The sequence below is a fragment of the Entelurus aequoreus genome, linkage group LG13 (genome assembly GCF_033978785.1).
Source record: "Entelurus aequoreus isolate RoL-2023_Sb linkage group LG13, RoL_Eaeq_v1.1, whole genome shotgun sequence".
Classification (NCBI taxonomy): domain Eukaryota; kingdom Metazoa; phylum Chordata; class Actinopteri; order Syngnathiformes; family Syngnathidae; genus Entelurus; species Entelurus aequoreus.
This window is the reverse complement of record NC_084743.1, coordinates 37201901-37229635: the sequence shown is the minus strand read 5'-3', so window position 1 is coordinate 37229635 and position 27735 is coordinate 37201901. Positions and strand designations below refer to the sequence as shown.

General features: G+C 39.3%; 2 protein-coding genes across 2 annotated transcripts in view; both read right to left on the bottom strand.

Moving 5' to 3' along the window:
* Positions 1 to 782: 782 nt before the first annotated feature.
* The window catches only part of cops8 (COP9 signalosome subunit 8), a 48776-nt gene continuing 21823 nt past the window's right edge, over positions 783 to 27735 (bottom strand). The window contains exons 5-7 of the mRNA XM_062067804.1: positions 1907 to 2014; positions 1778 to 1840; positions 783 to 1135 (exon numbers count right to left, since the gene is read on the bottom strand). Coding sequence (XP_061923788.1) covers positions 1056 to 1135; positions 1778 to 1840; positions 1907 to 2014 — 251 coding nt within the window. The 3' untranslated portion in view covers positions 783 to 1055. The remainder of the gene's footprint in view (positions 1136 to 1777; positions 1841 to 1906; positions 2015 to 27735) is intronic.
* trim63b (tripartite motif containing 63b) lies at positions 13227 to 15660 on the bottom strand. The gene has a single exon (XM_062067803.1). The coding sequence runs from the start codon at positions 14674 to 14676 to the stop codon at positions 13633 to 13635; it is 1044 nt and encodes a 347-aa protein (XP_061923787.1). The 5' UTR covers positions 14677 to 15660; the 3' UTR covers positions 13227 to 13632.

Genomic DNA, 27735 nt, shown 5'->3' with positions numbered 1-27735 from the left:
GACTGTGTCAGGCTATGATTTGTTTGCTCACGTTTATTTTCCATTTTTGTTACAAAGTGAGTATAATTTACATGACTGTCTGTTAATAAATATTTTGGTTAAACACGGAAATCATTCTGGACATCGATTATTAGCCGGCTGCACACGTCAGAACTAGCTTCATTTATATTCGGCAACCATGTAGCAGTAGAGTATAGGACTTTACCGCTACAAGGACTGTGCTGGGACAATCGGAAGTCATTATTGAAATATGTCGGAATTTACATCAAACCTTATATTATACATCTTACTTTTATTCTTCATGGCATGCAGAGGATGTAAAGTTTGCAACTTGCTGTGGACCATTTCATTTGAGGAATATTCCACATTTTGTGGTAATGCATTAGACATCCAACCTTTTTTCTTCTGAGGGCTACTTCTGCAAAATAAAAATGGCTGAGATCTTCACTCAAACAGTGTCTTTATGCTGTATTGTCTTCATGCTGTTTTGTTTTTTTGTTATCAAATATGTCTAAATTGAAAGTTATAAAAATACTTGAGCGTTAGTGCAATTATTTGACCCTTTGGTGAGCTACTGAAAATCAGCTCACAAGCTACTGTCCGGGGTCACAGGAACACCACTAAAGTGTACATTTATAAATACAGATATGAGTAACAAAAATATGTAAAAGTAGAACATTTATGAAGAATTTACGTGTATTTCAAGATCACTTCTCATTTTAGGAGCTAGCCAACAAATGTTACCTTTCCAATGTTCAAAGAAGATGATTATTTTAGATTGTATTTATTAAATGCAATCAGGTTTGCTTGATAAGTGTTTATTATTTTACAGTTGATTTTACGGTGCATGTATACATTGACTTCCTGGGTATGCACATATCACATTGTGCAGAATGTTTCTGATGCTAATGACGAGTTTGTTTGATAAAAGTAATGATGGAGTTTGATATAAATACAAAGGTGTTTAAAGCTCAGGAAGAAGCACAAGATGTGTTATTGCTGTCAGAAGACATACTTTAGTGGTGTGCAGATGAAAAAGGTGACAATGGAGCTCATCAGTTCTCCAGGAACGCCACGTAGTCGGTAAGTCTGGCCAGCTGCTGCTCATTTGGAACGGACGACACAGGCGGAGGTTCTGCTCACAAACGATTCCCACAGCAGACAAGGAGGAAAACTTGAGTATCAACATGTTCTTACACACAGAAAATAATAAAAAAAGAACATTGTTTAGTAGTTACTGACAAATTTAACAACTTTATTATTTCATGTCGTTTTCAGATTCTTTTTATTTTTTTATTTGGTAAATTAAACCTAAAAAAGGTTTTGTAAGGGGTTAAAGTTCCAAAAGAGTAGGGCATCAAATACTTCTTCCCCAGTGTACTGCTGACTCAGCTGATTACAAACATGTGGTTGAAGTGCACAGAGCTAGCAGACGAGAGGTTTCCTGTTGAACACGTTGCCAACATGTGTGTATGACTCACTGCTTGTTCTGTCACAGTACCACAACATGCCACACAGTTGTGTGTTTGCAGTAAGACCTGCTTGGAATATTGCATCATGTTGCGTTGATGTACTTGTAGACAAAATCACAGCGGTGCCCAGATGGATATTTAGTATTGTTTAACACGCAGCAGATGTTCACGCGCACAAAAACCTGTCTTGTGTTTGCGTCTTCGTAGTCGTTTTCGTCAACATGTGATGATGCAACACAATCATACTAACAAAATATGTCAACTACCAAGAAGAGTTGGTAACAAAGAACAATACTGCCACCTACCTGGCTTTTTAGGCATCACCATTCTGGTTGTGGGGTCTGCCTGCCAGCCCTGACTGACTACACCTTCACAGAGACAGGAACTATGTTACTTATTCTAGAACAAATCTTGTGCTTTGTGTCAGGGCTTACCTTTCACGGCTTCCTCCACCGAGTAACCCACAAAGGCGGCAAAGTCATCTGCAGTGATTGAAGTGTATGCCTGAGCCACCAACATGTAGGCTCTTTGTCGTGTGCTCTCTGTGCAGCAAATCACACAACTTTATTACACACATGTGAGTCCAAACAAAACATCCTGAGTGACTGCATGACTTTTTCCCCAAACAACAGCAGTCTACACTTTTTACAATGAGGGCTGCATACAAAAAAATGGTTTTGACAGTTTTACCTTCTCTTTACTTATCTGCTTAAACAAATTTAAAGAATAAAACAATACTTCAATTCAGGTCGAAATATGAGCTCTGTGTTCTAGGTGAAAAAGCAAATAAATATAGTTAATAATGTTAGTTTAATATATCTAAAAGTACCACACTCCGGAAGCACCACCGTGGCTGTGTTAACATCTGAAGCACGGTAAATGTTGAATTGTTTTTCTTTCATTATGCTTCATTACCTCCTTTTGTACTTTTCTTCTCTCTCTCACAATACGCCTGTGCGTCATGATAGTGCTCACGTAAACACAAACCGCTGTCTTTCTCTTTTGGAGAATCATTAGCTACGTTTGTTTTTCTTTCCCGTTTTCCTTTTTATCTCACTTATTTCACTACTTGTCAAATCCAACACTCTTTGTTTTCTTTTCTATTTATTTTATGTTTTTCCCTTTCTATTTCTCCACCTGTTACGTGTCCCCTTGTCATCGTCAGCATTTATCATCATAAATGATAAAGTAACACACTCACAACTCTGTACTAATACATGCACAACAACTATACACATTTACTCACTTTGTACATAATCATATGCATGATAAGCTTACATTTAGAAACAGATATGCATTACTTACACATAAAGTATACACATACATCCACACACTTAGTTACAGTCTAGTTTAGTATGTCCACTATACAGTTTGTCATATAGAATGTGTGTGGGGTCAGGTCCAGGGAAAAAAATTATAACAATTCTTAATCATTTGAAGAACATGCAAGTAGACATTGCTTTACTACAAGAACTAACATCTCCATGTCTGATACCTCAAAACTGCAATCACCACAATACCCACACACATACAGTACTTAACTAGTTACAACTCTATACAGAGAGGCGTAGCCATTCTCATTAATAGAAAGGTTACTTTTACACTCTATAACTCCATTACTAACATAGAGGGCAGATACGTAATTCTTAATATTTCTGTTGACGGGATACACTTTTGTATCGCCAACATTTATGGTGCAAATGTTGACGACCCCTCCTTTTTTCACCCTTTCTTCTCTTCACTCTCCACTCACTCAAACTCGTCCTAGATTCTAAGAGGAGACCTCAATTTAGGATTTAATCCAAATATAGATCGGTCCAGCGTGACTGGGAGTCGCCGTGAGTCTCAGTCAATGGAAATACTTAAGCAATATATGAACGATGGCGGTCTTTGCAACGGCTGGCGTTCTTACCACCCCACTCTTAGGGAATACACTTGTTTTCCCAGTTCACCACTCATTCTCTCGCAATGACTTCTTTTTAACAAGTAGCTCAATTTTATCTGACATCTCAAACATTCACGTCCAACCTATCATCATCAGTGACCATGCACCTGTCTCATTCTACCTCACTAACAAAACTATCACTTCACCTACAAAACAATGGAGACTTAATACATCATTACTAAAGGACCCAGACTTTCTAAACTATTTCGAGAAAGAATGGACAGGTTTTTAGATTTTAATGACCAACCAAAAACCACGGCGTGAGTTCTCTGGGAGACTGTGCAAATAGTTATGCGAGGAAAAATCATTTCCTATTCATCATACAAGAAAGAAAAGGCACATTTATTAGAGCAAGAACTTGAAAATGAAATCAAACTATTAGAGATAGCTAATGCTAACTCACAAAACAAACACATTCTGAACAAATTAAGAAAACTCAAATTAGACTTTAAGAGAAATAATAGATACGAAAACTCAATTCCTGCTGCAGAGGTTACGCTTGGAGAAGTTTGAGCATGACAATAAACCAAGCAAATTTTTGGCTAACCAACTAACTAACCAACCAACTAACCAAGTCACTTTAAAACTTAAAGAAAAAAGCTCTATACCATCCATTATGGATTCAGCTGGGAACATTACGCACGTTCCTGAGGAAATTAACTCCATCTTTAGAGACTTTTACAGAAACTTATATACACCCCATCTCTTTCAGATATTGAGACATTTCTTAATAATATAGACTTACCTAAATGTATATAAAAGGCAATTATTAAATTTTGATCTTGCTATTTCAATAGCTGAAATTCATAATGCTCTTCCAACAGATGCCAAACAATAAAGCAACATAATGTGGTCACTGCTAGCTCCAATATTTACAAAAATGGCTTTAGAGATTAAAGAAAACTCATTCCTTCCTCCAAATATGAACTCTGCTATACTCAGTCTCTTGCTAAAACCTGATAAAGACCCAGCACTTCCATCCAGTTACTGGCCAATCTCCCTGATTAATGTTGATCTTAAAATTATCTGCAAAGTATTAGCTCAAAGATTAGAAAAAGTCACTCCATATATAGTACATCCTAACCAAACAAGTTTCATCAAAGGGGGACAATCGTCCAACAATGGTTGCCGTTTACTCAATCTGATAGACTATTCTGTTATTCATAATGTAAAAACTGCTGTTGTTTCATTAGATGCTGAAAAAGCGTTTGATAAGAGTGAATTGGCATTTTCTTCGAGCTACTCTACAGAAATTTGGATTCGGAAACTCATTTAAAGCATGGATCAGGGTTCTATATTGTTTTAGTTAGAAGTAACCAAAGTTTGATTTTATAAGGGGCACTAGGCAAGGTTGTCCACGTTCTCCGTCACTTTTTGCCATATTTATTGAACCTCTTGCAACCGCAATTCGACAGCATGCAAATATATAAGGCATCCATACTGCAACCGTTCATCGTTAAATCAGCTTTTATGCTGATGATGTATTACTTTTCCTACAAAATCCACATTATTTTCTTCAAGATACAATTTCACTCATTGATAAATTCAGTTCTATTTCAGATTACTCCAGCAACTGGTCCAAATCTACTGTGTTACCTATTAATTTTGACTTTTCAGAGCACCTCATCGATTCCACTGCACGAAGGGAACATTAAATACCTGGGAATCGATATTTCTTCCACATTGTCAGATCTGAATCGCTTGAATTACTCCCCAATCTTAAAATCGACTGAGGATGATCTGGCGCTTTGGAAGACACTCTCACTCACGGGAAGGGTTTCTACCGTGAAAATTATGGTTTTGCCTAGAGTTAATTATCTCTTCCCACCAAACCTTCTCAAATTTGGTTTAAATCACTAGACTCACACATCAATCAGTTACTTTGGAAAAGTAAACCAGCACGAATCAGCCTTAAAACATTACAAAAACCCAAAGAATATGGGGGTCTAGAACTCCCAAATTGTATTACTTACTTGCGAATAAACTACAATGCATATTAAAATGGGTCAATCCCAACGTATTAGATATAATTTATGGTTAGATATTGAACAATCACTTAGCCAGGAGATCCCAATTTCTAACTTTCCCTTTATTAGTCAAATTCTTTGAAAACAACTGCTTTAAAATTATTAATATACGCACAACCATAACAGCTTTGTGGGAATTTTTGAAAAAAACTGGGTCCTCGCTCACTCCCTGCCAAATTATGCCTATTTAGAATAATCCTGATTTTCTGCTAAACAAGAAACCATTAAACTTTCCAACATGGTATGATAGGGGAGTCAGATGCCTTGGAGATATCATCAATGGAAACATCCATCCATCCATTTTCCACTGCTTATTCCCTTCGGGGTTGCAGGGGGCGCTGGAGCCTATCTCAGCTACAATCGGGCGGAAGGTGGGGTACACCCTGGACAAGTCGCCACCTCATCGCAGGGCCAACACAGATAGACAGACAACATTCACACATACACACACTAGGGCCAATTTAGTGTTGCCAATCAACCTACCCACAGGTGCATGTTTTTGGAGGTCAAGCCGGAGTACCCGGAGGGAACCCACGCAGTCACGGGGAGAACATGCAAACTGCACACAGAAAGATCCCGAGCCCGGGATTGAACCCAGGACTACTCAGGACCTTCGTCAATCAGTTGTATATATTTTAAAGGTTTAATAAGACAGTATGCAATAAATTCCAACTAATTCCTAGAATTTATACAAATCAAATCTGTAACCAGCACAATATTCAACAAAACAACATGAGAAAGTAATCCCACTACAATTAAATTCTTCAAAATAACTGCTACCAAAACTTTATCCAAATTATATGCTTTGTTATCAAGAATAGATAACACAATAGGTTTCCCTACTTCCAAATGGCACTAAGATGTATACACACGCTGTGACCCAGAATTCTGGAAACAAATATGTCCCAAAACTTTTCGAAATTTCGTAAATTCCAAATTTACGGCTGATTCAGCTCAAGACACTTTACAGAATACATTACACTGGTCAAATAATGTATGGAATGGGTTTGTATAGAATAACTTCTGTCATTGGCCTTAGAGATTCCGATTCCCATCTCCCCCTCACTCTGCCTGTCGGTTGATCTCTCCGCAAATGATTTTGCTACAGACAAAACATACCTCCTTATCAACGCATTAGGCATCGCCAAGAAAACTATTCTCATGAATAGGAAATCAAGAAATAATTAATGTATAAACCTTTAGAAAAACATTTTATTAGATCATATCATTTTATAAAGAATGTCAGCTGAATAAAAACACCAACTGACAGAATTCCGATTTCCTTGGGCACCTCAAATTAATTTCCTGACCTGACTCCCATGGGGGCCAGGGCTGTGGCTCTACCCCTAGGGGTTTCGCTCCGTGGATGGGTGGTGCTGGGTGCCGGGGGAGCAGAGTGCCGCAAGGTCGGATGGGGATGCGGTTCCTGGTTCCAGCCTGGCGAACTGATCCATAGGTGCTCTAGCGGTTGGGGGTGGATGGGCGTGCCTGGACGAGGGTTGGGATACAGGTGGGGCTGGGGGCGGTTGCCTTGGGTTAAGTAGTCACCTGTCCCTCTCGTGGGTGGTTGGGCGAGAGGCCGCGCCGGGGGGCTGGGGGCCTTGCCGATGTCGGGCGGGGGCCGGTCCGTGCCTTTCTGGCTTTGGGTCTCCCTGGGCTTCCTCCTTCACTTGGGGGGTGGGGAGGGGTCTGGCTTGGGCCGCCCTGCGTGCGGCCGTGCGGGCACGTCTCGTGCTGGGTTGGGGGGCTGCTTGCCACCCCCGTTAGGGCGCCGGCAGTGCTGCCCAACTGCCCTGCGATAGTACTTCTTCAATGTTTTTTTAATTGTATTAATTTATTTTTTTAATGTATTTATCATTATATTTATCTATTTATTTTTTCAATACTTTTTTCATTTATTTTACCTTTTTTCTTATAATTATTGATTTCTAATTTATATATGTGTGTGTGATTTTATATATATATATATATATATATATATATATATATATATATATATATATATATATATATATATATATATATATATATATATATATATATACACACACACACACACACACACACACACACACACACACACACACACACACACACACACACGTATATATATATATACAGTGGGGCAAAAAAGTATTTAGTCAGCCACCCATTGATTGTCAATGGGTGGCTGACTAAATACTTTTTTGCCCCACTGTATATATGCATACACACATACATATATATGGTGAAATATGTGTGTATGTTTGTATATATGCATGTGTGTGTGTGTATATGTGTATGTGTTTGTATATATGTATGTAATGATATATATGTGTATGTATGCATTTATATATATCTATATATGGGTGTGTGTATGTGTGTGTGAATGTACATGCATGTGTATATATAGGTATATGTGTGTTTGATGGATAATTTATGTATGTACAGTATATATATATATATATATATATATATATATATATATATATATATATATATATATATATATATATATACATATATATATACATACAGTGGGGCAAAAAAGTATTTAGTCAGCCACCCATTGACAATCAATGGGTGGCTGACTAAATAATTTTTTGCCCCACTGTATATATATATATATATATATATATATATATATATATATATATATATATATATATATATATATATATATATATATATATATATATATATATATATATATATATATATATATATATATATATATATATATATATATATATATATATATATATATATATGTGTGTGTGTATGTACAGTCGTGGTCAAAAGTTTACATGCACTTGTAAAGAACATAATGTCATGGCTGTCTTGAGTTTCCAATACATTCTACAACTCTTTTTTTTTTTGTGATAGAGTGATTGGAGCGCATGTTTGTCACAAAAAACATTCATGAAATTTGGTTCTTTTATGAATTTATTTTGGGTCTACTGAAAATGTGATCAAATCTGCTGGGTCAAAAGTAGACATACAGCAATGTTAATATTTGCTTACACGTCCTTTGGCAAGTTGCACTGCAATAAGGCGCTTTTGGTAGCCACCCACAAGCTTCTGGCAAGCTCTGGTTGAATTTTTGACCACTCCTCTTGACACAATTGGTGCAGTTCAGCTAAATTTGTTGGTTTTCTGACATGGATTGTTTCTTCAGCATTATCCACACGTTTAAGTCAGCACTTTGGGAACGCCGTTCTAAAACCTTAATTCTAGCCTGATTTAGCCATTCCTTTGCCACTTTTGACGTGTGTTTGGGGTCATTGTCCAGTTGGAACACCCAACTGCGCCCAAGACTCAACCTCCGGGCTGATGATATTAGGTTGTCCTGAAGAATTTGGAGGTAATCCTCCTTTTTCATTGTCCCATTTACTCTTTGTAAAGCACCAGTTCCATTGGCAGCAAAACAGGCCCAGAGCATAATACTATCACCACCATCTGACACAGAACTTTCCTTCAGAAGGTCTTATCTTTGTCCATGTGATGTCAGATGAAACACAATTGAGCTGTTTAGCCACAATACCCAGCCATATGTTTGGCGGAGAAAAGGTGAGGCCTTTAATCCCAGGAACACCAAACCTACTGTCAAGCATGGTGGTGGTAGTATTATGCTCTGGGCCTGTTTTGGATGGCTACCAATAGCGCCTTATTGCAGTGAAACTTGCCGAGGGACATGTAACCAAATATTTACATTGCTGTATGTATACTTTTGACCCAGCAGATTTGGTCACATTTTCAGTAGACCCATAATAAATTCATAAAAGAACCAAACTTCATGAATGTTTTTTGTGACCGACAAGTATGTGCTCCAATCACTCTATCACAAAAAAATAAGAGTTGTAGAAAGTATTTGAAACTCAGGACAGCCATGACATTATGTTCTTTACAAGTGAATGTAAACTTTTGACCACGACTGTATATGTGTGTACGTATGAACGTATGTGTATATGTGTTTGTATATGTATGCACGAGATGGTGTAGGTATGTGCATATGTATAGTCGAGGTTACTGTGGTTTATCCGTTATACAGTGCTCAATACCGGAGTAGAGCGGAATATACGTTCAGGTCAGAAAAAAACACAGAGGCTATTTCTTACCTACATGCCTGTTTTGCAGGTCTCCCTGCTCTTCAGGGGATGTTATTGAAGTGTCTGTGGTTGTTACATATATATATAGGGTACATTACATGGAGGTGTGGCCATTGTTACACAGTAGTGCCTTGCTTATGTGCCGGCATGATGAGACCAGTGTGTTGCGTTTGTTTAATGTGGACATGCAGGGTGGTATACAATTAACATATTTTCTTTCAGGGACAGTTTACATCTTTTAGCTGCACTGTTTAATGGTGAGCTGGATGCAACAATTCGCCATGTAATAGCGTGATCAATTTTATTGTCTTTAAGAGTCCATATGTATCTCAGCTCTGTAAAGTTCTTGAGTTGGGGCCTATGGAATGATGCTGTGTGACTGTTATAACGGGGTTTAAAGGTGTTTTCTGTGAGTCCAATATATGACTCTGCGTTTAAGGTGTCCTTGCGGGTGACGCTTGCTTGGTAAACAACTGGTGTTTTTAAACAGTTTCCGTTAAGTGGGCAGTTAAGCCTTTGCAGTTATCTGTGGAGTTATATGTACAGTATGTATTTTCTTTTTTTAATGTATTTATGTATACCTATTTATTTTTCAATGTCGTATTTGTTTAAATTTTCTTTCTTTTGATATCCAACTTTTTTTTTCTCATGTTTTGTTTGTTGTGCATATGTGTCGCTACCCCAGTGTGCATTGCTAATCGCAGAGGCGGGTCTGCTGAGGTGCCATGGCATGTGGGCGCAGGGCTGGGGCCTTATGGCTTTTTACCGGAATGGGATGCCTGGTGGGTGGTGGGGGGCCTGGACCTGAGGGATGGATTGCGGGGTTTAGTGGCGCTAGGCACTGGTGGCGACCAGGCCTGTTTTTTTTTTAAATTTTTTAATGAGAGGGGTTAGTGGAGTGGATGTAGGTGGGATCTACGGGCATGCTTGGGGGCAGTCAGACTGGTGGTGGATTGGCTTGGGTGCATGCTGTGCGCTGATTTGCAGCTAATTTAATTCCTTATCCGGGGCGGCTCCATGCTGTTTGCCTCTCGGTGGCGGTACTCTGCGCGGTCTGCAGCTATATGGGGCTGGTCGGCGGCGCGTTGGGGTGTTTGGTTGGCCCGGGTGGATGTCCGATGGTTCGATTGGCTAGGCTGCAGATGGTGTTGAGGTCGTGGGTTGGCGGCCTCGGTGGTATGCGTTGTTGCAGTTTGCGGGGTCGGTCGCTCTTTTGTTTCGGTTTTGGCGGCCGCGAGTGTTTGTACGCCGGATGGCCGGTGGTGGTTGCTGTGGTGCTACCGGCAGTTGGCATTGCTTTGTTAGGTTGGTGGCCGTGCGTTGATGGAATTGTAGGTTGGAGTGGTCAGGGGGCCGTGATTGGTGGCCGTGCGTTGATTGAACTGTGGGGACTGGCTGACGCTGGATTGAGTGCTGACGCAGCCCTCGTCTTTAATCAGACCTTTTGGAAACGATTATGAACAAAAAGAGAGGTACAATTGTGCCTCAACTTATAGTAGGTACCACTGTATTTGTGCCTCAACCTTCACTTTATGCGGCATTGAAGAATGCGTGCAGAATGCACTACCGACCTGATAAGACACGAAAAGTCTGAAGGAGAAATAGATGACTATCTGCTCACAGATGCAACCAAGTGGTTGCACACTGCAACTAGTCCCGGATAGCCACACTCCTTAATGTTTGAGTCACACGCAGGATTCTCACAGAAATTTGGCAAAAATACAGTGGTACCCAATGTATGAGTAACGCAACTTACCAGTAATTTGAGATACAAGCTGTTTTTTTTAACCATGCCCTCCAACCACCAGAACAGAGAAAGTGAGTGCGATGGAGAGCGCAGAGAAGAAGAAGCAGACAGCACTCACAGAATCCGAGAAAGAAAACCTACTAAAAACGTGCTACCGTGGTCAATCTGGCCGCAGCACCGCCAGTTTGCATCACAAAAAACAAAAGCCAGCCTCCGCGCCATGCAGCCAAAGACAGGAAACAGCTAATATCTATTCATGAGCATATGGAGAAGCTGCTGATGATGTGTTTGAGGTATTTCAGTGTATTTTGGACAATAAGACAATTACCTTTTTGGTACACAGACATACTTATCGCTTGTTTTTAACTCTGATCGTCGGTGTGTCAGTCAACGATGTACGTGTGCAAAATAAAGAACAATAATGGTTCCTATTGTTACACTATACCGAAGCAGAGAAACCTGCATTAGTCAGCTCCCTTATTATTACATTATTTCATAAAACTACTGTAGTTGTTTGTAGTTAATTCTATTATATTATTTTACAAACAATATCTATTATTTTACAAACAATATATATCATCTAAAAGTTAGTTTATCTTTTTAAAATACATATTACATGGTAAAATTGTGCTGTTTTAGGTGGACTAAGCACCAATTAAATAGATTTTAATTAAATTCCATAGGTGGTGCAGATTTGTGTTTTAAGTTACGCTCCGTTGTAGAACGAATTGAGCTCGTAAATTGAGGTACTTCTGTACAAGAAACTATTGACTTTGCCAACAAAGATTTTCCCACCAAGCACTAAGTTACCTTTTGAATTGGAATCAAAAATTAATTATCACAACCTAATACAAAAATTGTTTTAACCTTTATCTTTTGATAGATATCACGTCTCGCTCAGTTAAAATAATTTATTAGGGGTGAACTTGCAATCAATAATAGTCATTTTGCCAACCTAATCATTATCCTGTAAGTTAATAATTGCCAAATTAGGTAGGTAAATATGTGCACTGATTGTGCAGAGTTTCAGAGAGAATTCAACTTGCAAATATTAATGAAGCATACATGTAGATAAAGCATGCTTGGTAAATATGAAATGCCATTGTCAGTAGATCAGTATTTCCAGCACAGACCACTATAGACTTTAAAAAGCTGCCAGATAAATTCTCTTCAGCCTGCCACGCTGTGGTTTGTGAAGATAAGATATGTGGGATGGGGCCTCACAGCACTACTGCTTCAGCAGCGTGCACATTAACATGTTTTATATCTTAGCAACAGTTTATATGTGGATCAACAGTCCACTTCAGCGAGCAGCAGTAACAATAACACTGGATGAAAAAAGACAGCTGGGAGAGAAGTTGTTTCCCCAAACTTCTTTCCTGTCTTCTCAAACTACTGCTGTACTTTTGTACGACAATGTGTAGGACAGACAACTTTACTTTGTAAAAACTTTGTTTGCGGTCTTGGAGTTAGTGCTTAAAATATTATCAGTGGGTGTTGCACAGTGTTGACGTTGCTTAGTTAAAAGTAGAAATGTATAACACTTGAAAAAGTACAGCTGGTGTTGGAGCAGTTTTCTGGCACTGAATGAGCTGCATGTCGGACAAGTGAGCAAACCCCCAATGAAGCCAATTAGTTCATCTGAAGGGGCTTTCTGTAACCCAGCCCCCAAGCAGACATGTATTTTTGTACTCTCGCTTGACCCTTGACATGCCAGCAGCAGCAACTGCAGCAGTCATTCTTCGTCGTCCCTGTGACACTCAAATGTTGGCCTGCAACATGCGACAGAAGACGTCTGCGCGGATGACCGCGCTGTTAGAGGGCGAAACAGGACCTGGCCTGTGGTTCTCTGGCAGTCTATTCTAGGGCAGCTATCACTCCTCAACTTCTCACCTCTTAAAAATAGACTCCACTCTTCCCCGGCAAAGGCAAAGTCGAAAGGGCATAGCGATGCTTTTATTTTTAAATCCAGTGTAAAGCCAAGTAAGTGCAGCAACATGGACACTCCAAAAAAAAAAAATACTTCCTATAATGTAGTTTGAAGAGTAGAGCTCACAATAAAGATTTTTAATGGCATGCATCCTTATTCATAGATAAATATACAATAAAAATAAGCAAAACACAATCTGAGACATTCTTTATATTAAACTTGACATTTTTCCTCTTGACGCCAACATTCAAGTGGTTGAGAAGTAGAAAAGTATAAAAAGGAAAGTTATGTTGCTGTGAAATATTGCACTGAAAGTACTGCATCCCTCATGACTTGACTAACATTCACAGGTCCTTGCTAAACTTCTGTCACCAAACCTTCAAAAGCACATCAGTCTTTTCATCAAGTCCACCATTACTTCCATCATTCCTCCTCTTCATCAGCATCATCAAAATCCACATCTTCATCATCACCTGACCCAAAGTCAATCTTTGCTAGAATGGCTTCGACGTGCTCCGTGGACAGGGTGAAGTGATCCATCTTTTCAAAGCCTGGCTCTGGTCGCTCTTCGCCCATTGAGCTTTTGGCTGCGTCTTTGGTCTGCGTAATGAGGCCCTTAGATGCCAACAGGAACTCGGCAGCCCCATTTTGCTCTAACGCCCTCACGGCTGAGTCTGTCAGATCGGAGCTAGCTTGAAGTCGTTCGCCGTAACGCTGAGCCAAAGCCCGTAATGCAGCCACCTTTTCATCCTGCTCCTTGCCAATCTGCTCTAGCAGTATGGTTTTTCGCTCTTCCAGGACAGCGTACAACAGGTCGAAGCGCTCAGCTAAGCCTTGTTTAGCACGCTGTGCATTTTCCTGTACAGCGCGGCAAGCATCTTCCATCTGGATAAGTAGAGATTGTAGACGTGCATTGCTGGACACCAGAGTGTCTATGCCGTTGCTCAGTTCACCCTTTTGGGTCTGATAAACACTTTCTAAAGGTGCCACCTCACAGTCTTTATGCTGCCCAAACACTTTGCACATGGAACAAGTGGGGGTCTGGCAGGTCGCACAATAGATGTTAATTCTCTCGTCTTCATGTTCCTGACACATCGGCTCCTTCGACTCTTTAGGCTTCAAGGAGGTTTCTGTTTCTCTTCCATTTCCACTCACTTCCTGTTGCTGCTTGTAGATGTCGATGATATTCTCGACCAACAGGTTCCGCTGAAGCCCATGGACGCCATGGCGGTCGAGCACCACCTCAAACCTGCATGTAGGACAGCGGAAAACGCCACCAGAGAAACGGTACGGGTTGCGCGAGTCATAGAGGTCGCTGGCACAGCTACGGCACAAGTTGTGTTGGCAGGGCAGGATAACGACTGGTTTGGTGAACATGTCCAGGCAAATTGGACAGCTGAGCTGCTTCTCCAGGCTGTCCATGGGGCTCGGAGGGCGAACCAGCGACCCTGTCCTCTGAAGATCCATGAAGGAAGGTTGTTTTTCAGCAGCTATCAGTTAATATTCAAACTTATTGTCCTTGTCAGTTTTTTTTTTTTAACAAAATAACAGAATCTGCTCTACTTTTCTTAGTCTTTCTTCTTATGATGTCATGTCAGACTATGTGCACACTAGCTGAGAACTCACAGCCCTGTCCTTTATACACCCTTACAGCTGCTGACATTTGATCCAACCAACCAAAGCACACATTCCTGCCTGCTTGATGGCCAGGAAGCTTTTCAGAGAAATCACCCCCACCTACCCAAAGCACCACGTGTCACATGTCCCAATATAAGCCACCAACATTTAGACTTGGTGAACTAAGACATAAACAGGGTGCATGTGACTGGCTTAAAGAAGGGCTACAATAAGATCCGTAAACAAGTAACTGTGAACATAGTGTCAAATGGACGCTTGCACAATTGTACTACACTGGGACCTCCATTTTCACGAGTAATCCGTTCCAAGAAGGTCAAACAAAAACAGAATATGAAAACCAAAGCAATTTTTCACCATAAAAATGAAAGCAAATCTAGTAAATCCGTTCCAGAAACAATACACATTTTAGAGAAAAAATAATGATTTACATGCAGAAAACAATATGAAATACTACAATGAATGCAATGCATATATCAGGGATGTCCAAAGTGCCGCTAATTCTAAAAATGGTCTTAGTAAAAAAATAAAACTGTAATAAATGAGCAAACATGTGTATTGTAAGGAGAAAATGTTGTAATGTCAAAGCTGACATGCAGGGTGTATTTTTTATTTTAAAATTTAAAAAAATAACTAATATTGTATGAGTTTTGAACATGTAGAATATCAAAATGGCCCTTGATTGAATGTTTTTGCCCACTGCTCCCCAAGGGGATGGGTCAAATGCAGAGGACAAATTTCACCACATCTAGTGTGTCTGTGACAATCATTGGTACTTTAATCTTAATCTTAAGTGTGCGGCCGTCAATGGAAAAAGTTTGGACATAGCTGATGTTAAAGGCCTACTGAAATCTTTTTTTTTTATTTAAACGGGAATAGCAGATCCATTCTATGTGTCATACTTGATCATTTCGCGATATTGCCATATTTTTGCTGAAAGGATTTAGTAGATGAGCAGAAAGGGAGGAGGGGAATAGGGTACTTTGAAATATTTATTTAATTATTTATCAAAGTGCTGGAACTTGCAACTTTTTTGGTTCCATAGTGGATTATTTTGCAGTCATACCCAATAAAAAATAAAAAAATAAAATAATCAACATGTTGACTACATTACGTGGAATGATTCGCTAGCAAACACACTAGTTTGTTATGCGCAATGTTTGCTAGTATGATAACCAAGATGGTGTACGAAAACAAGTAAATAATTTGGAGGACATTTTTCGTGGAAAACTGACTCAAAAACAAAGAAAATATCTAAATGACCTTTTCACCTTCATAAAATGTACATTGCTTACACATATATCATGTTGTTTAAAAAATTCAGTAAGTTAGTTGTTTTCCACCTAAGCAGACAAAAATTAAGAAAACAAATATTTATTTAGTCTGTGCTACTGAATATCAAAATAATTTGCTCCAACCAAGTTATATTGCTCCTCTATTCTAAGTGTTTGACAATAAAATGATAATGTCAGGTTGTTCAGTTCTCAAGTGTCTTGTGTACTGTATGTCAACATGTCTGGCAGCGCAAACGTCATGCACATGCTATTAATAAACTCTTGTCAACACTGAATGACGCAAACATCCCAAAGCATGACTATCAAAGCAATAGGATATCAATAAATATTTTGAGTTAAGAAACGGTTACTAAGAATGCCACAACATGCTGGACATGGTGATTTACATGGTATTCAAATCACTGCTATCTTTATTTTCCAACATGTTTTTCTTTAGGAGAAACAGCACTGCTGCCACCTGCTGCTTGCAATTATGAATGTCAATATGTGAGCCACTGAGGATAACAACGACCTCCTGTTTTGTCAATAACAAACATATTGTCAATACATGGTAATGTAGCTCCTACAGTATTTACAACTTGCAGCTGGTATTTCATATTTTTCAATGCAGCCATTTTCTATACCATTTATCCTCATTATAGTCGCAGATAAGATGGAGTCTATCCCAGCTGATTTGTGGCGAGAGGCGTGCACATCCTAGACTGGTCGCCCTCCAATCACAGGGCACATATAGACAAATAACTATTCACATCCACATTCATACCCATGGGAAATTTAGAGTCTTCAATTAACTTAACACACATATTTTTGGAATGTGGTATACCCAGAGAAAACCCTTACACGCATGGGGAGAACCTGCAAACTCTGCACAGACATGTCCGTACGGAGATTCGAACCCAGATGAGGGTATATGGATGTAACATATTGAAAATTTCATATCACGGTTATTGTGACCAAAAATATCACGGTATTGTTCAATGTGCTCACAAAGTACTGAAATCTTTTGACCAAGTTGTTAAAAACTAAAACAAATAAACTGTTAGAAAAGCCACTATATAAAAACTTATGTGTTTATTGTTTGTTTTAATTACTAAGCTTTTATTGTTTTAAATATAGTTTTTTACTGTAGCCCTTTAAGATTTATTTAAATGAAAAGTGTGTGGTCGAATATATACAGTGGGGCAAAAAAGTATTTAGTCAGCCACCCATTGACAATCAATGGGTGGCTGACTAAATACTTTTTTGCCCCACTGTATATATATATATATATCCATTTTCTACCGCTTGTCCCTTTCGGGGTTGCAGGAGGTGCTGGAGCCTATCTCAGCTGCATTTGAGCGGAAGGCGGGGTACACCCTGGACAAGTCGCCACCTCATCGCAGGGCCAACACAGATAGAAAAAACAACATTCACACTCATATTCACACACTAGGGCCAATTTAGTGTTGCCAATCAACCTATCCCTAGGTGCATGTTTTTAGCGGTGGGAGGAAGCCGGAGTACCCGGAGGGAACCCACGCAGTCACGGGGAGAACATGCAAACTCCACACAGAAAGATCCTGAGCCCAGGATTGAACTCAGGACTACCGTAATTTTCGGATTATAAATCACAGTTTTTTTCATAGTTTGGGGGTGCGATTTATACTCTGGAGCGATTTATGTGTGAAATTATTAACACAATACCGTAAAATATAAAATATTATTATTTATCTCATTCACGTAAGAGACTAGGCGTATATAAGCAATCGTCACACACACGTCAACCAATAAAAATTTGGCGGGGGCGGGTCATGGCAGAAGTGCATTGTGAAAAAAAAGATGCTACCTGCTACTACTTCCGTACCTATGAAAATGTATCATTTCAACATTGGCGGTAACTCATAAAAACTGAGAAGGGCTGAACTAAAATGGCACCGAAAAGGAAATCATATACTGCAGGTTACAAGCTGGAAGTAGTGAAATATGCAGCAGAAAACTGCAATCGAGCAGCAGAAAGAAAGTTTGGAGTAAGCGAGAAACTTGTAAGGGACTGGCGAAAAGCGGAGGCTACTCTTACTGAAATGAATAAAACAAAAAAAGCTAATCGCGGGCTAAAAGCTAGGTGGCCACAGCTCGAGGAACGAATTCACAAATGGGTGCTTGAAAATTGCCTTTCAAATGTCTATTCTTGGTGTAAGATTTTATCAAATAAATTTCCCCAAAAAATGCGACTTATACTCTAGTGCGACTTACATACCGTATTTTTCGGACTATAAGTCGCTCCGGAGTATACGTCGCACTGGCCGAAAATGCACAATAAAGAAGGAAAAAAACATATATACGTCGCACTGGAGTATAAGTCGCATTTTTTGGGAGAATTTATTTGATAAAATCCAACACCAAGAATAGACATTTGAAAGGCAATATAAAATAAATAAAGAATAGTGAACAACAGGCTGAATAAGTGTACGCCATATGACGCACAAATAACCAACTGATAATGTGCCTGGTATGTTAACGCAACACATCATGGCAAGAGTCATTCAAATAACTATAACATATAGAACATGCTATACCAGGGGTGGGCAATTAATTTTTACCGGGGGCCGCATGAGCAACCCGAGCACTGCTGGAGGGCCACATCGACAATATTTCAATTAAATTTTGCTCAATATTATTTTTGATGTATACCGTAAGATAAATAATAATAATAATAATAATAATAATTAATAATAATAGTAATACTTCAACATAGTGTGTGTAACAGCATTCCATGACTAATATAAATAAATTAACATTAATAATAAATGACAGTAAAATAAGCACACGTATGACTGAGGAGTCATAGTGTAACTTTTGTGTGGTGTTTGAGTTGTCCGACTTTTTGTGTGGCCTTAAACGCAGCAGTGGTTTAGTGCTATGCGTGTTGGTGACAGATGACAAGTTGGTTTTGGCCTGGTTTGTACGGCAGAAAATGACTAGTTTTTCGAGATAGAATTGTTTTACTCATGTTTTTGGTGTGGTTATGTCCGAATATAAACAGTTTTGCTCAATAAAGTGATCGATATAATTCCTGTCCTCGAAGCATATCGATAGACGTTACAATAATTGAACGGTGTTCAATTGAACGGTGTTGACGAACACCGTTAGGGCCGCTTGTTGTCACTGTCACTCAAAGTTGCATTGCAAAATTACATAGAATAAATATGTTTATTTTGTTTAGAATTCAGATGGGATTTGATTTGGTGCGCGTCATATATTTGCTGCGCGCAGCAGACGCTTGAGCAGTGCGCAATTGCGCAGGCACGCACCTTCGAGGGAACGTTGCTTTGCAGTCCATGTCTTGTTGGAAACACGCCATTCTTCATCAACTTTTCTCTTTTTAGCGTCTCGGGTGTAAACCGTGCATCACTTGTCGCTGCATGTGCACCTTCACTCGCAGGTTACACACGGACACACGCCCATAAATAATACTTTTCAAAATAAAAGCAGCACAGTTGTATTGCGCGCACGACATAGATGTTTTTTCAACTTTATTTTGTAATTAATGATTGCAGCTGTTCACATTCACTCACAATCACGCACACGCATACGTCCACACGGAAGTAATACAAATAACGATTTTCAAAACAAAAGCAGCACCGTTGTATTGCACACTCGACATATATACTTTTTTAAATGTATTTTGTCATTTATAATTGGCCTCACGCAGGGACAGGACAGGGACGCACAAAGGGACGGATGCGGCCCGCGGGCCGCAGAATGCCCAGGTCTGTGCTATACGTTTACCAAACACTCTGTCACTCCCGATCGCTAAATCCGATGAAATCTTCTTCCTCTGTGTCGCCTCTGGAATGCGCCCCGCTAGCGTCCTTTCTTTCTGCTGCTCGATTGCTGTTCCTGCAGCATATTTCACTACATCCAGCTTGTAATCTGCAGTATATGATTTCCTTTTCGGTGCCATTTTAGTTCAGTCCTTCTCAGTTTTTATAAGTTACCGCCAATGTTGATGTGATCCATTTTAATAGCTCCGGCAGTAGCGTATAGCATATAGCAGTTAGCATCCCAGGACCCACAATGCACTTCTGCCAAGACCCGCCCCCGCCGAATTCTTATTGGTTGGCGTGTGTGTGACGATTGCAGACATTTTCTTCGTCGCTCATGCGAATGAGATAAATAGTATTATTTGATATTTTACGGTAATGTTTTAATAATTTCACACATAAGTCGCTCCGGAGTATACGTCACACCCACGGCCAAACTATGAAAAAAACGTTGACTTATAGTCCGAAAAATACGGTATGTTTTTTTCCTTCTTTGTTATGCATTTTCGGCCGGTGCGATTTATACTCCGGAGCGATTTATAATCCGAAAAATACGGATTATAAATCAGGACCTTCGTATTGTGAGGCACATGCACTAACTCCTGTTCCACTGTCGTAGAATTTCTGACCTTTTGACCTATATTTCTTGTCTTTTAAGAATGTCCGCTCATTTTCAATTCTCTTCTATTTCGTGCCATTGAATGGACCAGTTGTGGGACAAAGGTGAATATGGAGTTATGCCAACCTCCCTACAGAATGTTTAGAATTTCCAAATATGACTAAGAGATACAAGGTTGTTTTGGAACAGACAAAACCAAAACAAAACAATCATGACGCACTAGATAAAAAACAATGACGCACAAGAGACATATAAAAAATGGCAGAAGACCGGAACTCGACAGTGATTTTGGCTTGTGTGTGTCTTGTTTGCTCCGGAGTAACATGTGGTCTGTCTGCACTTCTGATACTGGGTAAATAAATTTGTTGTACTAAACTACTTTTGTTGCCTGCTTAAGCTTCGGACAATCCACTACACAAATTGGCATCACGAACAGGATGGTTTAGAAGCTACAGGTCGACAGCCGCTCCCGCTATTTCTGTCAGGCAGACAGAGTGTTGCACGCGCGCATCACAAGGTAAGCAGTTTGCTTTAAAGTGTAAACATTTTCTGCCTGGAGAGAGCCGGATCGATAAGACTAATTGCTGAATCTATTTTTTTATAAAAGATAGGTTTAGTCAGGTTCTCCAAAAACAACCTGGAATGGGGTAAATTATGGTTGGATTGAGTTGTTTTATATGTGATCATTTGTCTGTGTGTTTGTTGAAAACTTGTGATTTCTTGTTTTTAGCTATAAGGGGATTGTTAATAGAATTTTGGTGGTTTGGAGTGTTTTTGAAGCATAGACGATGTGAAACGAAAAATTTATTTTAACCTCTTCATCCTCTGTCGTTGTTGGCAGAGGATGCTTTTTTCTGCAAGTACATTAGGTTAGCCGGAGTTGGACACAGCGAAATTTAAGGCAAGGTTGGCTAACTGGTGTGACATTTGGCCCATACAAATGTATGACGTCTATGAAGGTCCTACGTATCTGTCTATGTGGAAACTGCAGCCGGGTAAAAAGCCTGATATAAGGTGATCGTTCAGTGACTCCGGTAAAGGAGATCAACTGAGCCAAGTTGTCACGAATTTGGAAATTTGCTGCAGTATAGATGGATAGAGTTAAGGGCTCCGTATGGTAGAGCCTTGGTGAAACTATATGGACTGACCAGACACGATGTACTGTAGGATTGGTGGGTGATTCCTGGTGATTCTACAGCGCCTTAGGCCGATTATCTGTGTTGGTCAGGAAGGATAACGCAGGTGCTGCTCCAATGAAACGGGTTAATCGCCGTTGTATGAGCAATGATGGAACCTGGTTTTTGTGATATGAGACGGCCGATTCCACAAAAGCACGCGTGCATTAGTTGTTTATATTTGCCCGGACATGGGGTGGTATTGTAATTTAACAATGTGTGTGTATAATGATGAATGCTGAAATGTGTGTGTATTGAGTGAGTCAGTTTATGTTGGTACATTAAGATATATGCGTAATTTAATAACTTTTATGTAGCACCTGGTTTCTTATCTGGTTTAATTCTCCTCTTTCCTTTTCTTCCCCCCCCCCTCTCGCAACCTCCCTTCACGCTTTTTCTCACAGCCCCGCTATCTGTAAAAGTTGGGAAATTGTCTAAAATGTGTGTGCTTGTGAGAAAGTAGACAAACTTTATGTACAGAAAACATATGAGTGAATGATCTATCCATTTAATTATCTTATTCCGCTCTCGGAGGTTGGATCGCGGGGGCAGCAGCCTAAGCAGGGAAGTCCAGAATACCCTCCTTAAACTTGACTATTTGTCCATCTAAGAGTGAATGATAAATGTTGTTCTTATTATTAAGGTTCTGATATGATACAGCTGTGCTTCTGGATGAGAAAAATAGTTGTCTGTTGCATTTATTTTTAACTGTGCTGGTGATTGTAACAGTGTGACACTGTGGTTTGCAAGAAGGCTCTCACTTTTTTTGGGGATATTTTTCTTTAATATGTTCAATATGCGGCTTCCAACATATTAATGATCAATTACTATTCTCAAGAATGTACCGTATTTTCCGCACCATAAGCCGCACCTAAAAACCACAATTTTTGTCAAAAGCAGACAGTGCGGCTAATAACCCGGTGCGCCTTATATATGGATTAATATTCATATTTATTTTCATAAGGTTTAGGTCTCGCAACTACGGTAAACAGTCGCCATCTTTTTTCCCCGTAAAAGAGGAAGCGCTTCTTCTTCTACGGTAAGCAACCGCCCCCATAGAAGAGGAAGCGCTTCTTCTTCTACTGTAAGCAACCGCCAAGATGAGCACCCGCCCCCGGAGAAGAAGAAGCTCGCGGATATTTCATTTCATTTGTTTTTCTGTAAAGACAACAAAATGTCTCCTACTAAGAGACACGCGTACAAGGTTCCACTGGCTTTTGATATTCATGTGAACCGCACTGTGGATACAACGGGAGCACGTACGGTGAATATTCGCACCACAGGGAATGAGAAGTCGTCCTACTGTGGTTGTAGCTTGCCATGCTAACGGCCAGAAACTTCCACCCACGGTGATATTCAAAAGGAAGACCTTGCCAAAAGAGAACTTTCCAGCCGGCGTCATCATAAAAGCTAACTCGAAGGGATCGGATGGATGAAGAAAAGATGAGCGAGTGGTTGATAGACGTTTACGCGAAGACACCGTGTGACTTTTTTCACGCAGCGCCGTTCCTGTTGATCTACGACTGCATGCGCGTCCACATCACAGATGGTGTCAAAAAACAAGTGAAGCACACCGAAGAAGAATAATTCGAGGGATTTGTAGATGAGTAATAACTTCAGAAAGTGAGCTTTAAATGTTTATTTTGTGTGTTGTGTGACACTAACGTATGAGCAACGTTGAGTTATTGATGTTGCTATTGCTCTGCACTATTTTGAGTGTTACTATTTTTGTGATTGCACATTACATTTTGGGAGTGAACAGAGTTGTTAGAACGCTGGTTTGTAATATATTAATAAAGTTTGACTGACCTATCTGACTGTTTTGTTGACATTCCCTTTAGCGTAGCGTAGGTGCGGCTAATAGCACGGGGCGGCTAACAGGTAAACAAAGTTTTGAAATATGCCGTTCATTAAACGTGCGGCTAATAACACGGGGCGCCTTATGGTGCGGAAAATACGGTAGTTCATATACTCTGTCAATTTCCACTTGATTCAACTTTAATTTTTGTTTCACAATTTGACTTTGCACCCTGGACAGGTCGCCACCTCATCACAGGGCCAACACAGATAGATAGACAGACAACATTCACACATTAGGGCAAATTTAGTCTTATTAATTTCTACATATTGAGATCTATTACTTAAAATAACTACTTAACCACTGTTGTGAAACACCTTTCTAATTTATGGGAGTATTGGGATAGGATTGAGGAAGATGTCTGCTGTGGTGGTGGTTAGTTTGGAAATTTATTTAATAAAAGTAACTTTAAAGTGCAGTCTGACATTTTTAGTTTGGAGTAATTTATATTTTTAATTAGACATTGCATTCCACCATACATCTGGGAGGTGGCCTTGTGAGGTGTTTGTGCTGCGATATCAGGACAGCTGGCACAAAACAATGTGTGTGTGTGCAAGTTGTGACTAGTGTGAAAGAAAAGATAAGGAGAAACGTGAATAAAAACATTCTTTTGTTTTGGAGAATATCACGCACAGCGTGACAGTGCAAGCATGACAGCTTGCTCGCGCCTACTGATAGACAAATGATAGTTTAAATTAATTTATAGATAATCTTTAAGTGAATTAAAAGGGTACTTAAATACACATGAAGTAGTACGTATAATCTTTGAATTAAGGTTATTGATTAGCATTTAATGGGATAGTTAAGACTGTAACTTTAAAACGTGGTATGCAAAATTGAACTAACCGAGAGGATATGAAAACGATGGGTGTACATGTTTTGAGTTCCAAATTCTGGAGGAAAAAAAAAAAAAAAAAAACCTCAACAAAACGTAAAACCATACAGACGGACTTGGGTGGTAGCCACGGTTGTGCTACGTCAAGCGAGGGTGGAAAGGATATGCAGCAGGGGGACTGCCAACTTCTCTGAACAAGACAAGCTCCAAAGTTGTAGCCAGAACATGCTCACAAAAAATACAGGTGTGACAGCAGGACGAACAGCAGGATACAAACAGACCCCTGCTGGACATAAGTGTCAACGGACAATGTTCAACACAATCTTTGAAGCATTCCTTTGTGGTCAACCTGCACACACCTTGTAATGACCTGCTTACGAACTGTGCCCTGACAATTCAATACCGCACAGAAGGAACTTCCTGATGTTGCCTGACAGCACGACATTAGCTGACAACTACTGGGGACGCCTCCCAGGAACGAATGGAGGACGGGGACTGCTCCAACTGTCCTAGCACTGGCTGACTGAGGTGCGTCCGTGTGCCCTGCCACCCAAACCGCCAAAGTGTATGATCACCAATTAGACGACTCATAATAGGAGCCTTTTGACTCTTATATATGGTGGGACTCAAGGTATGGCCGCTCATGTGAACTATCCTTACAACAATTAGAATGGTATAAGATGGACAACTAATGACCCACATTGTTCCCTCTGTCCTGCCTACGAAACCAAAAATTTAGGTCAAATGATAAAACAGGGCGTAGTTGCCGCTGATTGAACCGATACGCTAATACCACATTTTTAATTATTTTGGTTGTCTGTTAAAAACAAAGCTATTGGTTGCAATTTGGACATTCCTGCTGGAGGCTACAAGGAGCTAGCAGCTACACAACAGCTGAGCTAAAATAAAATTTAAGCAAAAAAAAAATTATAGTTGCTTATTACATACACAAAGTCGCAGAGAGACAGAAGTCTTTAGAAAGTATTCAGTAACAAACGTGTCCGCATTATTAAACTTTCTACCACAGGAAACATACTGGACAAATACAGCAGTTACTGTCAGACTCTAATCCGGATTACCTTGTCTATCAGAGACATGGTTAAAACCCACAACACCTTTCGTTCTAATTAATGTCCCGGGGGACAAGATTACAGAAAAGACAGATCGAGTGACAAAGGGGGGAGGAATTATGATTTATGAAAGGGAAAACATTAAAAGTAGATCAATTTGAGTATGTTGAAATTAAAATCACATTTTCCTCAGAAATGTATTTCAAGGTAATTGTAGTATACCGACCGACCACAGATAAAGACATTTTTCTTGATTCATTTTCAGACATCCTCAAACAGCATAGTATGAAAGAAGTAACGTCATGTGGGACGTTAATCTGGACTGGTTAAATAAGACGCGTAGAAAGAAACTTAAGGATATTATAAACGGCTTCTACAATGATACAAAGGATAAGCAGCCCTACTAGAATTACAATTGGATGACAAAAATCAAAGAGAACATCTGTAAATACACGAATACAAAACCAGAAAGAAGAGTGCTAAAATAAAAATACCATTGGATTAATAAAACAATTTGGATTCTAATAAGACATCGGGACTCAGCTCTCATAAGAGAAATTAAAACAGGTCTAAATACAGATCGTATGATTTTAAAAGTTTGGAGGAACAAAGTTACAATGTTTATGCGGAAGTCTAAGGCTGACTTTCACTTAGAATTAATCAAAGCTGCAAAAGAGAACATTAGAACAGTTATGGAAAACCAGATACAAACTTACGGAAAGAGAGCAAACAAGAAACAACACTATAACATTAAATATCAATGGCGCTACTATCGCAGACAGTCTGGACTGGACATAAGTAATAATTTTAATGAACATTTCATCCAGTCTGTACAAACCCTGAATAAAAAATCCCTCAAAATCAGTGCAAATAATTGTCAGTTATTCAGGATGGACTAATTGTAGAATTAACAAATGAAACAAAGTTAAACAAAATCTTCACTGCATTATCAGACTCACGATCTAGAGATATATATATATTGGTTGGACACTATCTTCCTAAAAACATATAAGGATTGTATTATTGCTCGTATAACAACGATTGATGAATGAATTAATAACGGAAAACACTTTCCCTACCACGTCGACAAACTGCTACTATGATTAAATCCATAAAGCAGGAAATAAAGAAGACCAGAACATGTACAGACCAATTAGCCTTCTCCACGTTATAACAAAAGGAATAGAAAATTTGAAGTTAAAAAGTGGCTTTGGAGCAATCAAGGCTGCTCACACGGTCACTAAAAGGGGCATTATGTAGACACATCAATTTAATGAGTATTATATTTATCCATGAGAGCATTTTTGTTATAAATTGTGAGGTATGGCTGTTAAAATCTTGGTTGTTGTTACGAATGATGACAGATGTGAACAAGAGCATGTATTGTCTTTGTGTGATGATGTAAATAAGGTGTGGTTGTATTGTATATTAAGTATGTGTCCATGAAGGGGCATTTGGTGACTTTTCTTAATTTGATTACATGCTACAGTATGATTATTTTTTGATTAATTATTGATTATTATGAATGTATATATTTATTATGATTAATTAGTGTCATAATTGTATTGCTTGATTTTTGGATCCCTTTAATTTAGGTAGCCAGGGACTACAGATGGAAAGTAGCTATTTAGATATAATCTGGTACAGAACATATCTGTTTCTGAACTTAATGTTTCTGTGCATTGTCATAGATAGACTAAATTAAATACAACTATTTAGTGAATTATTGAGGCCACAATAATTCACTAGGTGTTGTAAAATATCAAAGTACTATTGCAAAAGCGAACAGTGACCTCAAACATGACCTGTCCTCCGCCTCTGTTCTTGCTGCACTTGACTATCAGCTGTCTTTTCTTTTTCTTGGATGTTTCTGAAACTACTAATACTACTACTACTATTACTATTACTACGACTAACACTGTCCCTGTGAGAGGGACAGAGGGGGGAGGTGAGTTTGGATTGGGTCAAGTTTGAGCGTGTTGAGGTTTTATTTAATCGATATGATCAATCCGGTACAAGGATAAAGGTATGTAATGATTTAGATTGACAATTGCAGTGGTTGGCGGAAGCAACCCCAACCTCAAAGGAGGGTGCCAATTCAGTAATTAAATGTTTTGTGAATGATCTAATATCCCGACATGGTTTCCCCAAAAAGATTAGGTCAAACAACGGCACCTATTTTAAGAAAACAGGTTATCGTCTTCAGTCACAAGATCAGCACTTCTCAGGACCAGCA

Excerpts from the sequence above, each read along its gene's own strand:
- trim63b (XM_062067803.1), bottom strand. The coding sequence starts at position 14,676 with ATGGATCTTCAGAGGACAGGGTCGCTGGTTCGCCCTCCGAGCCCCATG.